This window comes from Ciconia boyciana, chromosome 1 (genome assembly GCF_034638445.1).
Source record: "Ciconia boyciana chromosome 1, ASM3463844v1, whole genome shotgun sequence".
NCBI classification, from domain to species: Eukaryota; Metazoa; Chordata; class Aves; order Ciconiiformes; family Ciconiidae; genus Ciconia; species Ciconia boyciana.
Genome location: NC_132934.1, coordinates 144,865,627 through 144,882,129, shown reverse-complemented (window position 1 = coordinate 144,882,129; position 16,503 = coordinate 144,865,627). Strand labels below are relative to the sequence as shown.

The 16,503-nt window shown below is 39.5% G+C and overlaps 2 protein-coding genes across 12 annotated transcripts in view; one reads left to right on the top strand and one right to left on the bottom strand.

The window, feature by feature from the left end:
* LOC140646130 (cohesin subunit SA-2-like) overlaps positions 1-5,825 on the top strand; it is a 65,338-nt gene extending 59,513 nt beyond the window's left edge. For all 10 annotated transcript variants that reach the window (XM_072849563.1, XM_072849562.1, XM_072849564.1 and 7 more), the window contains 4 exons: positions 959-1,149; positions 2,182-2,356; positions 3,371-3,464; positions 5,041-5,825. In XM_072849563.1, the coding sequence (XP_072705664.1) occupies positions 959-1,149; positions 2,182-2,356; positions 3,371-3,464; positions 5,041-5,049 (469 nt within the window). In that variant the 3' untranslated portion in view covers positions 5,050-5,825. The remainder of the gene's footprint in view (positions 1-958; positions 1,150-2,181; positions 2,357-3,370; positions 3,465-5,040) is intronic.
* Positions 5,826-7,456: 1,631 nt separating this feature from the next.
* The window catches only part of LOC140646132 (serine/threonine-protein phosphatase 2A regulatory subunit B'' subunit beta-like), a 52,658-nt gene continuing 43,611 nt past the window's right edge, over positions 7,457-16,503 (bottom strand). For both annotated transcript variants that reach the window (XM_072849573.1, XM_072849574.1), the window contains exons 12-14: positions 13,430-13,548; positions 13,239-13,345; positions 7,457-8,648 (exon numbers count right to left, since the gene is read on the bottom strand). In XM_072849573.1, the coding sequence (XP_072705674.1) occupies positions 8,504-8,648; positions 13,239-13,345; positions 13,430-13,548 (371 nt within the window). In that variant the 3' untranslated portion in view covers positions 7,457-8,503. The remainder of the gene's footprint in view (positions 8,649-13,238; positions 13,346-13,429; positions 13,549-16,503) is intronic.

Sequence of the window (16,503 nt, the reverse complement as noted above, 5' to 3'; positions counted from 1 at the left end):
TCTGGTATTTGCTAAGGTGGGGTCTGTTTTAACAACACTGAGCTTCATTTTAAAGTGATGGGCTGTAGCTGAAATGTAGTTAATATCCAGTTTTTAATCCTGAGTCAGACTTTGGTTTTCTTTTCTTATTGTTATGAAGTAGGAACGGGTCAGAAAGACTTTGTCAGAAATGTCTTGTTTTTCAAAAAGAATGTTTGAAGGAGACCTCTTTGCTCCAGAAAAGGTGATAGCTTCACCTGGCATTCAGGGAGGCCCTGTGTCGAGTCTCTGGATTGAATCAGGCAGAACAGGGATTTGAACCAATGTTTCCCACATCTTGTGTGTTGTCATAACTGCAGAGCTGTTAACTGCTTCTTGCAGACACTTGAAATTTTATTGGGAACCTGAGCAAATTGGATTGAGTTTGAGATGATATTATGGAAAAGTGGTTTTATTGGTGGTTCTTTTTTTAAAATTTTGACAAAACAGGCACTCATGGTATAAATACCCCATTTCCTGACCTGCTGTACTGTTGAATCACAAGGAGCATCTCTTGCCTGGAATCTCCTTTGCGTTGCAGTCCATGAGGCAGAAAAGGGCCACCAGGAGAAGGGGTGCATCCTTGCAGAGTTCTGCTCCATTCAGACTGCTCCTGGCAGCAGCAATTGGCAGTGACTTTTCCTGCACAGGAAATTCTTTCTAGAGACTGACGTAATTCTGTAATTCCTGTGAATCAAGTGTTGTTTCTAATGCTAAAATTTAAGCACTCTTTTAGCTCTGAAGACATTCACATTTTAACTATTCATATATTTTAGAGATGTCAGATATTTCTGAGAAGGGGGATGCGCTTTCTTTTTCTTCGACAGTTCTGTCTGCACTTTTGGAGGTTAAAGGGAAACTGCCTTTCTAGCAATAGCTTCCCTAGATATTGAGGAGAAAGACACTGAGTTTTCTTATGCTTGCTTTTGGTTTTCTCCAGGTATGCTTACTTACAGAGGTATATAGCAGAACCACTGCCTTGCAGAGGAGATGAATGGCAGCCGTTGATTTGGTACAGAAACTCTTTGCTGGCAAATGAAGATGAGGAGAGCTCTGTCCTCGGCAGTTCAGGAGAGTGGTCCCCTGTGGGCACTTCTAAGATGTCCTCTTTTAAAAGGAAATTGTCTAACGGTATGAAAACTTTGCTCTTCTGGATCAGCTGTATTTGCTTTGTCCCAGCAAAAATGCATTTCGTGCTTTGTATTAGCAGTACCACAGTGTGTTGGGTGTTGTGGACTTTCCAGTTTGAACTGTGGCTTTTGCCTTCAGCTTCGTTGTTGTTAAAGGCCTCTTTATCACTCAATAGCAGGAAGGTTGGTCTGGAGACTTTGTGTGAGCCAAATTCAGGTAATCTTGAATTCTGATCAGTACTGAGCTCTGGCATTTGTCTGTGCCATTGAGACTTAGTTCATTGCTTTCAATTGTTAAGTTAAGGGCATTGTTGCTTTAGGTGCTGTAGATAATTGAGACAGGAGAGGTATTTCCAGAAGTTGATTCACATCTTCAGCCCAGATGATCTGGGCCGAATCATCTTCGGGGTCTTTCTCTCTGTTGAATTACTAGGGAGCCTGTAAGATTATACTCCTAACTTAAAGAGTTACAATTAGGTGGGCTGCATCGAGGCTTTAGCAGCTCTCATGGACTTCCAATCCATAATGAGGTATTCACTGCATGGGTATGGTGGGACTTAATTAAATGTAGTAAAGCCATGATGAAAACAATTGCCAGTAAAAATCCTAAGTGCTATGGACACGTGCAGTTGTATGTGGAAGAAAGGGAATTTTTCCAGAGTGTACTTTAGTTTCTTTCTCATCCTTTCTCAGAAATTTTCTTTTCAGTGCCCTGCCTTCAGAAAGCTTGTTCCTTTGTGTTCCAAAGGCCCTCCTTTCTTGACGCTTATATAGACTCAGCAGTACTGATAGCACTTATGGACCGAGGCTAAGATCATAGATGTAGATTGCAAAAGTGACCAGTGGGCAAATTAAATTGACTTTCTTTTATGTGACTTTTAGCTGGTTCCTTCAATAAATGAATGCTTTGCTCCAAATCTCTCTTTGAGCTTGGCCCTATTGCTTCACTGCCATGGGGAACATGTTGGAAATGTTCATCTCAAGACCTCTGAGGGTGAGGCTGAAGAATGAGTCTGTTCACTGCCTGTTACAGGGTCTTTGCCTGAAACCAGCCAGACTGAAGCAGCAAGCAAAGCTCCAGACCTGCAGTGTGCTTCCCAGCTTGCCACTGCAGCAAGGAAAAGCAGAAAGAGGCTAAAATCTCGAGAGATGCACTTGCAGGAACGTTTGCCGTTCCTTTGTCCAGGAGGGCTCCGTAGAAGATACTGGTGAGAGTTTTATGTCTTACAAGCTCCTTCACTTGTCCTGGTATTGATGGGGGGGTCTCTCTATCCACCTCTGCTTCTGTTTTTTGTAATACTTCAATGGACAAAGGACACAGGGTGTGTGCCCCTCCTGTCTTTCTTATGGGCTGTGTCCCAAGGACAGGTTGGCTTTTTTTGTTTCCTCAGTCCAATATCTACATTTGCTGCTTTAGCCTGATTGTCCCCCACTGTCACAGGTCTTCCGTGCCTTCTTGGACTAATATTGAGTGTGCAGAGAAAAAGACAAGGAAGGAGGAGGGTTCCCTGTCCCACTTCTCTTGTCTCCGGTCTTGATTAGAGGGCTGTGGTGTTGGTTACTCCCTGGCTGTTTGCTGCAGCTGGATGATGAATGTTTTCTGCACCTCTGGAAATGGAAGAGGATTCTTGTCTCTGCAGATCTGCTATTAAGTACTGTGTAACTGGTGACTTTCTTTTAGAGAGGTGCATGTCTGTGTGCAGCATGCACACATGCCTGAGTGAAACCCCACAGAACTTGGATGTGAGAGAGGTATTGCAGAAATAGGGAGTCTGGAGTCTACTTTTGAGCTCTGTAAAGCACTCAGAGTGCTCGGTTGGGATATTTTCCTTTAATACAGTTCATTTATTGAGGTGTTAGGTGCCATTTCCCATATTGGTAGGTTAAAGATGAAACACAAATCCCGGAAAGACGCATGCTTTTCCAGGTTTTGGGATACTTGTTGAAGGGACCTGGTGAATACAATAGAACAAAAATGTATTAAACATGAAGGCAGCCCCTGTTTAAATGAATGTTTTGTTTCTGAACTGCTTTACTGGAAATTTCTCAGAGCATGACCTCTTTCATACCTGGGAGATACTGGGCCAGAAACTTTGGGCTACCTTACATGGATATCTCAGCAGCAGATCTTAACATGTGAACTACGCTGCCTTAAGCAGACTTGTGCAATGTGCAACCTCTGTTGTAAAGTTTCTCAAGACATAGCTTGCTTTTTTCTCCAGCAAAGATGAGATTAAAACAGAAGATGTCTCAGAGGAGGGTCAAGCAGAAGACACAATGGAAGATGTTGATGTTGATGTGGTTGGTGCAGACCAGGTAATTCCAGTTCGGGTTTTCCAGCTCTGAGGAGAGCGGTAGTTGAGGTGGGTTAATGTGAGTTCAGAATCTCATGCGTACCCATCTAGTAGCAAAGGGGCTGCTCTTTTGTGGCCCCTTTCAGGCTGAGAAAAGGCGTTCTCCCCTCTTGCCTTTCCAGCTGCAGCTGTAGTCTCCTCCTTCAGCTTGATCTGCATTTTTAAGGCAATTCTTATTGTAGCATCTAGACATCCTTAGGTACATTGAACACCAGCTAGGATGCATTAAGAGGAAGATCCAGTTTCCTTTTTTCCCATACTGTGAGGCTCCTTGATTAAGAGCCATTTGCTGCAGTTGCTTCATGTTACTGACACATTGCAGAGATGACACTGCTGCATGGCCTGCAGGGAATGTCTACTTCAAAAATGGTGTTTGCATTGTGCTCTTTAGATCGAAAGACTCGGAATGTATCTGATCACTGGTCAGCCCAGGGCTCTTGCTGGAGCGTCCCTTGTTTCTTGCCCTTTTCCAGTCAAAGCTGTTGGGGAGATTAGATTGTCCCCAAACCATCTGGGGATTTGAAGGGAAGCATGTGAAGGTTATGGGCTTGGAGTGGCAGCCAGCGCAGCCTGGGGCTTGTCTTGTGGGCACCGATTGCCTTTGGGATCCGATAATAGTGTGGCAAAACTGCAGCTGTCTGCCTGGGTCTCAGCTCAGCCCTGGAATGGATACTTGCAGCAGGGAAGGACTTTTAGCCCTTTGGGACAGTGGAGTGCAAGGACTCAAATAGGCTGTTGTGCACCAGGGGTCTTGCAGCAGTGACTGTACTGAAAGGGGGAAAAAACAGAGAGGCCATGAGGTTTCCTGTGCTGCAGCCTTTCACATCCCCCCAGTCCTCTAAGGGTTTGCTGTGTCAGCCATTGCAAGGGACTGAGCGGTTCCTTCAGGTTTTTCTCCTCTATTTCCCCCTGCTCTCTGAACTTCTAATGGAATGTAAACCCAGTGTTTGGCAGAGAGTTTTTTTGCAGTGATTTAGGCAACCCCTTGATTTCCAGTGGCTCTGGTTATCTGGGACCTAAGAGCCACGTTCAAAGACCTTGTCTGATTTTTAACTTTTTAAATGAGTTTTTCCTGTGAAGTTGAACAAATGGTTCCTTTTCATATTTGAGTGGTGGGCTTTTTTTTTTTTTTGTAAGAGGACTAGAAGGAAAAAAGGGACTTCTAGCTTTTTTCCAGTCATATGCCTTTTAAAATGTAGACTATTTATTTGGACCTTATGCTTGGAGCAGTTCCTATTGACGATAGATAATAAAATAATTTAAATCTGTGGACCAAGATCAAAGCCGTATGGAAAATGCACTACTTACTTACTTACCTAGTATGTCCCTTTCCCTGTAGTGCCTTTTGTGGGCTCCTTGTGGTATAAAAATGCTTCTTTCCTTTTGTGGAAGCTAAATATAGTGCTTGCCAAGAGCCAGCTATGGCCAAGCTGCTACGCGGTTAGAGGCTACGCTTTTATTCTCATTCCTTATGTGCTCTTATATGATGTTTTCTTGATAGTATGAGACTGACTTAATGTTTTTTTCTTCTGGTATAGGACACTTAAGAAGCTGAGAGGATAAATGGAAGTGAAGAACACGCTACCATTTTTTTCTGCAAATTAACTGAAAATGGGGTTGTGATGGCATCAGCCCAGGCAGCAGGAGATATGGATCAAGTCAAATCTCTGCCCGTAGGCACCCACCCAGAACCAGTTACTAGCACTGCAGTTGATTTCTCCACATTGCTGCTCGTGGTGTTACCGATTTGGCTGTTGCACTTCTAAGGTTGTGGGCGTTATGAACATCATTTACTCAGCTGCATCCTGGTCCTTGATGCTGCCTTGGAACAATTCCCAACCTAAGGATTGGAATCAGGGTATTGACAAATATTGAGTCAAAGACTCTGTAAACTAGATGAGACAAAGCTTGCTCAAATCAGCGCAGGGGGCAGCGTTCTGCTGGATGTATTCTTTACCATTTGAGATAACCAAGATGGATATCTACTTGTTTCCTTGCACCTGACCCCAGGGAGAAAGGAGCCTGGCCCAGCTGTGAATGCCGTGACCTGCTGGGTGATGGCAGGTGACTTGGCAGTGCCATTTCCTGCCTGTAAGATGGAAAACCTGGACCAATCATCTGGAAGTATTTCTAAATTCCAGTGCTTACAGAGATGTGGTTAGTGATCTGTGGGGATCAGGACGTGTTCCCAGGAGACTTGCATCAAGGCTTCTAAGTAACAAAGAAAGAGACAGTAGACCAGTTGACCAGGTATTTTCCTCCGGAAGAAATCCTTCATACACAATGATCGTATGGTATTTACTTGGAAAATATAAAGCCTAAAGAGGCAATGTAAATAGACTGTAAATAGGGCCCTTTAAAATAAGGTTTTCCATTAGGAATTTGGAAATGTGCTTCACTCAGGAGTGTTTCAGAGGCAGTAGGCTGAGGTGTGCTGGCTGTTTTCGCTGACCCTTTGTCACTGCTCCATGGAATTGTACACTGCATTAATCCTATTGATCAGCTTTATTTTTTTTATATATATATTTTGGATTGTAACTGTATAAAATAAACTATATAACCACTGCTGTCCATTAGTACTGAAAATGCAAGTGATATTCCCACACTAAGGCTGGAGCAAGAGCAGCAGCAGTGCTACTGGCCTTGTAGTTTGCCCTGTTATTAGACAGGCTGAGAAGTGAGCTCCCATGAACACAGAAGTGAAAGCCATTACTGTCTCCCAGTAAAACCGTTATGTTTCATTTTGTGTAAAGTATGCAGTAGGCTAATGCAAGGGGAGAGGTAGCACTCCACAAGATAATGCTGATTCTTGCCCAGATCAACTGGTTCTCAGTTCCCCTGTGACTCCCCCCATGCATGGAATGTGATGGTGATGTTTCCTCTCATCCACCTAGATTTGGCCTAGTGGCTCTAGGCCTAAATCCTTACCAGGTAGGCAGAATACAGCTGGACTTGGGCTAAGAAAACAGTCATCCCTGGGACCACATCAAACACACAGATGCTTTAATTCTTGTAACAAAGGACTAGGGCTGGGAATTATCCTTCTGGGGGAAGGGACAGTAATCTTTATAGTTCATGTATTGCAAGAAAAGGCACTTCCATGATAACACCATAGTTTGCTCTACGAGAGCTGTGCAAATCCTTTAGGAAAAAAGGGACTTGGTTATCAAAAGTATAATAGGGAGCAAGATTTAAGAGGCACTTCATTAAACACAAAGTGGCAAAACAGCTACAGGCTCTGCAGAAGAGATCTACCCTGCACCATAGCTCCATTTGTTTAATGGAGAAATGTCACTGTGTGATGAGAAAGCCCATTTACAGGCCCCCTTTTTAAGAAGGGGCTTCCAGCTGAAGGGTTTCAGGTAGAGAAAAGTCACCACCCCTTGAACAGCAATGGAAGTTCAGGATCATCTTCTAGAAAGCCAGTTGGTCATCCTTTCCCATAGCACCTTAGGGAACAGAGCTTAACATAAGTCCTCTGTGTATCTTTACTGTTTAAAAACCCCAAACCATGGGCAAGTAGTGAAAGGTGTCTGGCCAACACCAGAGAAATTTGACATTGATTTACTCCATTAAAACTGGAATAATCAACTTGATTTTATTTAAAAGAAGAATCATTTGAACAGTATTAAAATGATTTGAGTTTGCCTCAGTAAGGTTCACTAACAGATGTTAGTGATGAGTTTCATTGCTTAAGATACACAGGTTTGTAAGTCACTGCATGAGATGGTGTGATGAGTTGAGCAGAACAGATTTCTCTGTCTGATTTCTCAGCTGTTCAGCAACACCAGCTTTTGGATGAAGAAAAGCCAGCTAGAGCTTGATTGCTTTGAACATGCAGCTTGGTGTAATTATTAACCAGACTGCATACATGTGTAACCCATCATATCTTAAATGGTTCTTTAATAGTAGGAAGTTAATTATACACAGTCCATAACATAAGAATTAGAACTGTTAAATTACATGTATGAAAATCTTTATTTGAAAATACAAACATGATTTTTAAACATTTTAAACAGGTCTACACTGCAACCAAAAAATAACTTACATCTTTTTGTACATTTTTTTTTTCTTTCAACAAAATCTGTTTAACAGTAAGAGTGAGGCAACAATTTCAAGCTGCTGTGACACTGATGAATATCCATGGAATGTGTCAATAGCAAACAACTGAAGGGGGGGACAGACAAAAGCACTGAATGCCCACAAATTAGTGCACATCACTGATCAAGTACCATTTATACAAAGGATTATAAAAAAAATTGGTTCCTTCTACATGAATTAACACACTCATTTTGGATCCAGTATGAACACTAACACAGACCTCAAATAATCTTTTTATAATGAACATCAATGAAAAGACTGAAGTTTAAAAAGGCAAGCAAAATTAAAGCTGGGGCAAACAAGGACTACACAGAGAAGAGAAGCAACTTGTCTCAGGCATTCGCTTTCCTTGTGCACTAATATGCTCAGCTTGTCAAATGAAACTACTTGTAAATGAGAGCTGGATCATGCACTCACAGTCATGTCTCTTCCTTGCCAAGGCATAAAACCCCTATGAGCATATAAGCATCACAGGCCAGGTATAAATTGTCTCCTTACCTCCCATACCAGGACAGGAACACCTGTTCACATACGGGATGGAGATGGTCAGTGCACCACACATCAACTTAGAGAGAATTACACAGTTCTCTTAAAAACAGTAGATTACTTTTCTCTAAAGTCAAATATTGTTATTCTTCCAAAAAGGAATTATGCAACATCTGTAAATAAATATTTTAATCATCTATTTTACAAACTATAGACTATTGAATAAATACAAAAAGTTTCATCATTCCATACAAACGCGCTTCTTTTATTTAAAAGGTAGTGTAGTGATTAAATATTTTTAGCAGAAAACTAAGCTGACTTCCTGGAAGCAAAACCCACTGAAACGTATAGGTGTGTAGCAGACCTGCTGCAGGCTGTCCCTTCTCTTCTGCAAATGTTGACCATAAGTAACCGCTACTCAAAGTCCTCTTCGTAGTCATATTCATCTAAGTCTACATCAGCCAGATGGGAAGGCATTTCAAAAAATGGTCTTTTTTCCATTTGATACTTTAGGACATTGGCCTTCTGATGGTCTACAGGATTCAGTTCTGCTTCATACCTAGGAGCAGGCAAAAAAGAAAATGAGAGAGTCTCGCTATGTTGGGAAGTGCCCAAATGTTCGAACACTAGCCAGGCACCTGCAGGAAGAACATAATTGCCAGTATTTTATATTTACTGTAAAGAAACACGTAACCAGAAGCAGCACTAGGATTCTGTAATAATTACAGAAATTTAAGCTAGCTTACTCTCCCATCACATGCAGAACTTAGTGAGATACACAGCTTTACTGAAAGGATTCAAAGCACATACTGCTCTAGTGTACTACTCCTAAGTTAGAAATGGTGAAATGCAAGACTTAAGTGCTTGACAGAAACCCTTCCAGTTCTTTAAGAAAGCTGAAATTAGGCTGAGTTAGGAAGAACAAACTACACCTGTAGTAGATACAAAAGAGAGAATACTGAAAGTGTTATTACAATGCACATGAGCACAAGGAAGTGATAGCAGCCAACTGTATGTTTAAAGCAGATGCTAGAAAGCAAAAACCAATTGTTTGAGAAATTACTGATAACCTCCTGCTGATTATGAAAATGAACAGATGGATAATGAAATGTAATGCTTAACTAACTCAAGTCAGTGAAGGCTGATATTTAAAAGAGATCTGCTTCAGCACTGTTTAGGTGGGATCAATCTATAATTGATAGCCATTTAAAAACATTAAACAAATCTCTGCAGAGATTTATGATGTCAGATTAAAGAACTGACCATTTCCTGGGCTAGGTTGACTCAGGTTCATGCACATCTTCCCAAGTGCCACTGAACCTCATCTCAGCACGTGATTGTATCCATCTACTTAACAAGACTAGGCAAAGAATGAGCTTTAGACACTGCAGTATCTGTTCTTCAAATGTGGCTTTATAATGGCATTATGTCGTGATTAGAAGTATTCTTTCAGAGAAAGACATAGGGCAAAGAAGAGTTAAATACCAAGAATCCACTATGAACACTAAAATGGAATAGCATTAATAGCAGAGGTGGGAGGAAGAGCAACATTCTCAATTGTGAATGCAATTCTGTTGAAACACTTCATAGATAAACTATTAAACATCTTAAGCTAGCTTCACCACCGTTTCAAGTAAAAGAAATCTAACAAAGTGAAAGATGCTTTGATAAAATCGGGTAAAGATTAAGCAGTGAGTAAAAAACAGTTCCTGATTTCCTTTCCTTTTTTTGTTATTTCATCTCTCCTAGGGGTATTAAAGGCTCAATTATGTGAGCATCAATTGGTGCTTAGGCAGGGAACAGAATACCTTGGGTTTCTCCCACAAGTTCACAACTGATTTGAACAGGAAGCAAAAGTCATCCTAAGAGTTACTTGACTGATTTACACATTTGAAAACAAGGATTTGGAAGAAAGATGCATATTCTACCATGACAACAGTTTTGGCTCACAAACCTGCAATTTATAGTCTTCTACACCATTAATTCCATCTTTTTGAGAAGGATTTTTTTTTTTCCTTTTTAAACAAACACCTTGAGTGCACCTTTTGGATTTGTTTACTGCATAGTGATACAGAGAGGTGACAGCAGCTTTTCCAGTAATTAAAAATGACAGCACAAGGATCTCTCAGATACTGTTTGTAGGTTCCATCCATCCTATACTCAGAAGATTGTTACACAAACATTGAGCCAAATGAAAATCCCACTCTCTTCCAAAGCTCCGGTAGCCTCATGGAATACCACTTTTACTCCTTTCCAAGATACTAAAGTAAAGGAAATTTAGAAACACTCCCCCAGTTTTACACATCTGGGCACTAAAATTATTTCTTACTAATACTGTTAATTCTCACACTATTAGAAAGTCTATTGCTACTTCCCAGCACAGAGATTTTTATGAAAATGTAACCATACAGCTACAACACCTCTAAAAAGTCCTCCCCCCCCCAGCATTTCTAAAGCTCATGTAAATGTAAAGAAATCAGCCTATTTCTAGATTTCTGTATACCACTCCCAAGTTTCAGATCAACTGTTCTAATAGAAATGTCAGGAAAATATTTACCATAGAGGTAATAAAAAAAAAAATCATACTGGATTGTTAAACAGTCACTTCTGTTCAGGCAGGCATGACAACCCTTTAAGTTCAGTAAGTGATTTTAAGGAAGGTTTTTGTACAACACAGTAACTTAAAATGCTCATAATAAATTTTTTGTTAATGTTTTTATTCATTAGACTCTCCTAACAGTTGCCAGGAAACTTTTAGTAGTCTTGTGTTTCTCTCAGCTTCAGCAATAGAAAATAAGCTTCATTTTTCAGGACAATTGTAGGGAGAAAAAAAAGATTCGGACAGTCCTACTTTGGTATTAAGTTTTGAAGATACTTCTGCTGACCTTCACTTTTAGAAAGCATTCAAACTTTGGCAGATTTGACAATGCCTCCCTGAGCCAGATCAGAATACTTTTCTTTAGATTTTCATTTATTTGCTCACAACTTAGATTCAGTTGTTTATTTGATAAACAATTTAGAAGGCATCCTAACTTTGCTCTTTATTAAAAAAACCAACAACCTCAATTCAGCAGTTTAAATGCAGCAGTCTTCACAAGCTTGTGATATAAGGGCAGGCAGAAATCAGTAAGCTGAAGCATAATACTTGTTGGTTTCTATTTAGTAAATCCAAATATATATGGTTGTGTACATGATACTTGAAACACTGACAAATTACCAAGTGGTAGTTAATGGAGACAATGAACATTATGACCTATACTCCAAGGAAATAAAGCACAAAATCTTCAGGAACACTTGGATAAAACCTTTTATCCATCTGTGTGGAGGGCCAACAGTTCAGCTATGGCCTATGCATCAAACCCAACTAGGGATACAGAAAGTATCCCAAAATTAAATAAAATGCTTGATTTTGGGGGCTGTGCTTCCATAGGATACAGTATTTTTCTTTGTCAGGTTTTTTTCTACAAGATCTGTGACAAATCTGCTAATGCCAGAAGCAGAGGCAACCTACAACCAAAGAATTGCTCAAGTTTACAAACACCAGGCTCAAAAGAAATGAGAAACTAGATGTTTTGGGATCATACATCTTCTCTCCTCCATATCCCTGCATACATCACTACTTTATTCTTACAGTAAACACACTTGTTTTCCTTAAGGAGTGTATTTACACAGTGAAGGTGCATTTTTTTCAAGTTTCAGGGTTATTAGGATTCTGCTTTACATACCGTAAGTTCCACAACATTCTCTGCGTTACTTAAGCTGTAACTGCATGGACATATAAAGATGACTGTGGCTATACCATGGAGAGAACAAACTTCATGGAAGTACCTGAAAAACTGTGTGTCCAAGACCTGTTAGAAGTTTACTGAAGAGTGAAAATTTAAGATAAATTTTTAAATGTAATCTGAAAGTTTAATTTGAGAAACATTTTGTATTTTAGTTTCTATTTTGTCCACTTTCTGTGTAAAGCCATAGAATCATGGTTTCAGGTACACCTTGAATACTTTTTTTGTGGAAAAGAACAGAAGTGATCTGACCCCAAGAATACTGGCTGTGAATTTTGCAGCTTTTATTTTCACCAAGAGCAGACATCTTGGGGGGAGAGTGAGAAATACAAAAAATAAAATAATTTAGTCTAAACAATAATCACAAAAATGCTCCTAGCTCAGAGAACATTAGAATAGAATAGACTATTTCAGTTGGAAGGGACCTACAATGATCCACTCCAACTGCCTGACCACTTCAGGGCTGACCAAGTTAAACCACGTTATTAAGGGCATTGTCCAAATGCCTCAAACACTGACAGGCTTGGGGCATCGACCACCTCTCTAGGAAGCCTGTTCCAGGGTTTGACCACCCTCTCTGTAAAGAAATGCCTCCTAATGTCCAGTCTGAACCTCCTCTGACACAGCTTTGAACTATTCCCACGCGTCCTGTCACTGGATCCCAGGGAGAAAGATCAGCACCTCCCTCTCCACTTCCCTTCCTCAGGAAGCTGTAGAGAGCAGCTTTGATGTAGGAAGTGCAGGGAAATGTGTTTTCACTAAACAGGTCCATCAACTTAAGGCCTAAAACAAGTTAAATTTGTACTTGTTTTCCTTATCTTTTTAAATAACAAAAACAATGAATAGCAAATTCAGGACTTTGAATTCCAAGAGGTTCTGGAAGCTACACAGCAAAAGTAAAGGAGTGATTTTGAAACAGCAAGATTTCTTACCTTATTTACTCTTGCAGAACTGTGAGAAAATAAGTGTAAGCTGATATAATTTTGAGTTCAGAAGTGAGAATTTTTTTCCCCAAAAATGGGGAATTTTTTCCCCAAAAATTTCTCTTAATGAAGCTCTTCATTCATTTAACAACAAGCTACAAAAATTAATGTTGTATTTTGTTAAGAGTTGAAGCTTTTTCAAATCTTCTTTCCTCCCAAAATTTGGAGTAGGACCTTTTCTTTGAAAAAGCCAACGTGATCACAAACTGTCAAGGAATATTTAATTCAAGATACAAGCAAGGTTCTTCCTCCCTCACCAAGCACATGGCTAAACACGACAAACAGCAACATTCTACAAAAACAGCATTAAGGATGATAGCGATGGTGAGGCTCTACATTAGTAGAGAGGATCCATACCAACTCTCCTGCTACTTTTCTTACCCGTCATTCCACTGGTCACTTGCTGCCTCTTCTGCCACCAAGATATCGTACTCTTCAGCAGCATACTTCTCCCAGTCAGAGATCTCTTGGCTTTCACCTTCACCATCCTAAACAATTACATTGCAAGTCATACAAAAACATATGAGTTGTTGAGCACATAGCTAAAAAGACTTTTAAAGCTTCATACTCACCCGCAACATAGAAAACTGATCCTTCTGTTCATGGTCAAGGTATTTTTCAATGTTGAAAAAAGTATCAAAAAACACATTTGTCAACTTACATCGCTTTAAATCATGCAGAGTAATTTTTCCTGTAAAGAAGATTAAGAGATATTTAGAGCTGAAATTATCCTTTCTCCAAAAAGGAGGAATGTTATTCAAAAGTTAAGTCATCATTATGCTAAAGAACATTTGTCACTGACACTCAACGCAATGGGAGAGAAGTGAATAGATGAAATACATACCTAGAAGTGTCCTTCAAAGACAACAAAAATTTTGAATGTTTCAGATTTGTTACTTGCTTTAGCTGTCATCCTACTGACCTTCATTATGTTGGAGTGAGATGCAGTCTACCTCACATAGCTATTAAGAAACTTTTAAGCTAATTGTCTAAGCTTCTTCAAGAGATAGAAGTCTACAGTGAGCTAGCCATTCCTTCCCAAGAAGTGCTTGGGTAGCAGGTAGGAATCTCCTCTGGCAGTGGCCCTTTCTCTTCCCTGACTTGAAAAGACAAATGTATGACAGATGACTGTATGTAACTGTGCTTCATACAAATGAATTTTTCAGAGACTAGTTTGCCACACTTGTCCAGCCTGATCAATATTTACTGCTTGAGAGGAAAGCTAAATGCTCAGAGGTGTTTTGTTTGTTTGTTTTTTATAAAGTGATACTTTAAAGACTGAAATCAATGGATCCGTTAAGTGTTAGAAGTATTTGTCAGGTTGCTCAGAAATGTTACCTTATTTCAAAGTTGAATATTAAGCTTCTGCAGAAAGACTGAAAAATACCAGACATACAAAGAAAGGCAGGTGGCTATCCTTAAAACTCCCCTTTATTGATTCACCTTAAATATGGCCAGCCTTCTGCTGTCAATCAAAGAGGGGCTAACTGCAGATGTTATGGAAGAGTTCAATAAAAGCCAGACTTAGAACAGTATTTCCTCAGCGTACTGTCCCAGCCTCTAACAAAGTATAACTCAAGGACATCAGAGGGAAGCAAAATCTAAATCCCATGTGGAAATTGTTGCCACACTTGTGTCTGTCGCCATCTGAAGTGCCTTAATGTATTCTGCCTGGCTTATAGCTGATGCTCCAGAATGACAAATCCCTCATGGCACCTGTGTCATATCTGTCAGACCCACACAGATGTCTGATGTATTGGGCCATCTCAAGTGGCAGCAACTCTCCACCACCAAGCAACTGATTTGAATCCTAGCTATATAAGCTCCCAATTTAAGTTAGACACCTATATTTGGTTCGTTGATGTGCTCTCCAGTTTCCATTTATTGCAATGGGAGCTTAGACACCTAGCACTCATGTAGATGCCTTTGTTGTCTCTCAAAGACCAACAAAAAAAGAATGAAATTGAGAAAACTAAATTCAGGTCTCCACAAATTAGAATTTGCTTTTTGGTACACAGAGCATCCTGTAGCAAACTGTATCACAGTTTAGCCATAAATGTATGAAAGTGTCTTCTTTTGTTTCAAATCACCAAGTGAAATGTCATCTTATGCCACTAGTTTTTGTATAGGAAAGCAACAGAATAATTTTTTTCTTAATCCACCTTTTAAACATCACCCAGTTTTGTAAAAAAAAAAAACAAACAACCAAACCAAACAAAAAACCCTCACCACCAAAAACCCCAAAACATCAACCCTTCACAACTGGCTTTCATTTTCATTGCCCTAAATAACTCACATTCATTGTGTTTCACAGTGTCCTTTTATCATCTTCATGATATAGGACAGATATATCAATCTTGTTTCATTTGAAATGCAGAACAGAAACATTATTGCAAATGTCTGCCTTTCAGAAGCATAACATACCAGACCAGAAGGGAACCCCTAAGTTTGTGAGGCTATCGTAGTCAACCATATAACAAATGCTTTCCTTGGCGCGCACTTCACCTCATCTTAAATGCTCCCCACCCTTCATGCGTTATACAACATTGGTCTAACACTTCCTTCCACTGATACCTAGGACTGAGCTTCCAGCCTTAAGTCCTTTTTAATTTACAATTTTTTTCATCTGCCTTTAGAAATGTGTTTTTACCTAGCAAATCCATATTAACTCGGTTTAAATAAGAATATGAAGTTTTAATTTCTAGTTTTGAGCTATTTCAATTCCCTTAGCATGCAAAAAATTATGTCTCAATAAAAGACAACTGCCTTTTTAAAATAAAATTAAGTTTCCTGTAATTTAAATATTCTTCATACTAGAAGGTGGGCAATAAGCAAGACTATTTATTATGAATTCATTCTCTAACCATAATTTTATAGACAGTAAACAGAACCTCCAACACACTCAACTAAGTGATACTTGAAATACAAGTAGGAAAAACTCAGTGCTTCATCTAGAAGTGTCTAGATGTAAAACACTAGCACATTACATTTGCTAAACAAAAGCATTAAATAAGATGATCAAGAAATTTCTTTTACCATAAAAAATAGCAAAGATTAGTATATGCGATAGAGGTTGCTACTCCTATCAAACACTTCAAGAGCAAATAGGCAAGTTCTAAATTTATTGCAATGCAGAGTCTGTACAGTAATAGCAACCAGACTGTATGCCAAGTCCTTTTACACATTGAAATTAATGTTAAAAAGTATAGCCATAATAAGGGTTATAGTGCTAACTGTGGTCAAGTGTTGAGACATTAAGTTTAGATACAGGTTGACCTCAGTTGTGTTGAGTTCAACAAATCCCTGAAGACTAATCCACCATGGCTACAACAGTTTTATCAACTTTGAGACAAACATCAGAAACAGCATAGAGGTAGAGGCCGTGAACATGCAAGATATCACTCTTCAACACCACAGTAATATGTTTACCAAGGCATGCAAAAATATTTTTAGTACTGAGCAGCACAGAAGGGCAAATATGAAGTGAGCATCATGCTCATGTCCTAAGTTTTTCAGGTGTAAAATGTAAACTCAAGTTTCATCAGCTAAAGATCATATATGTCAAATGCAGGAGGTTAGAATGCAGGTGTATGAAGGTTCAAATGAATGCAGAAAATAGTCAAAAACTAAGAAGAGTTTAGTATTC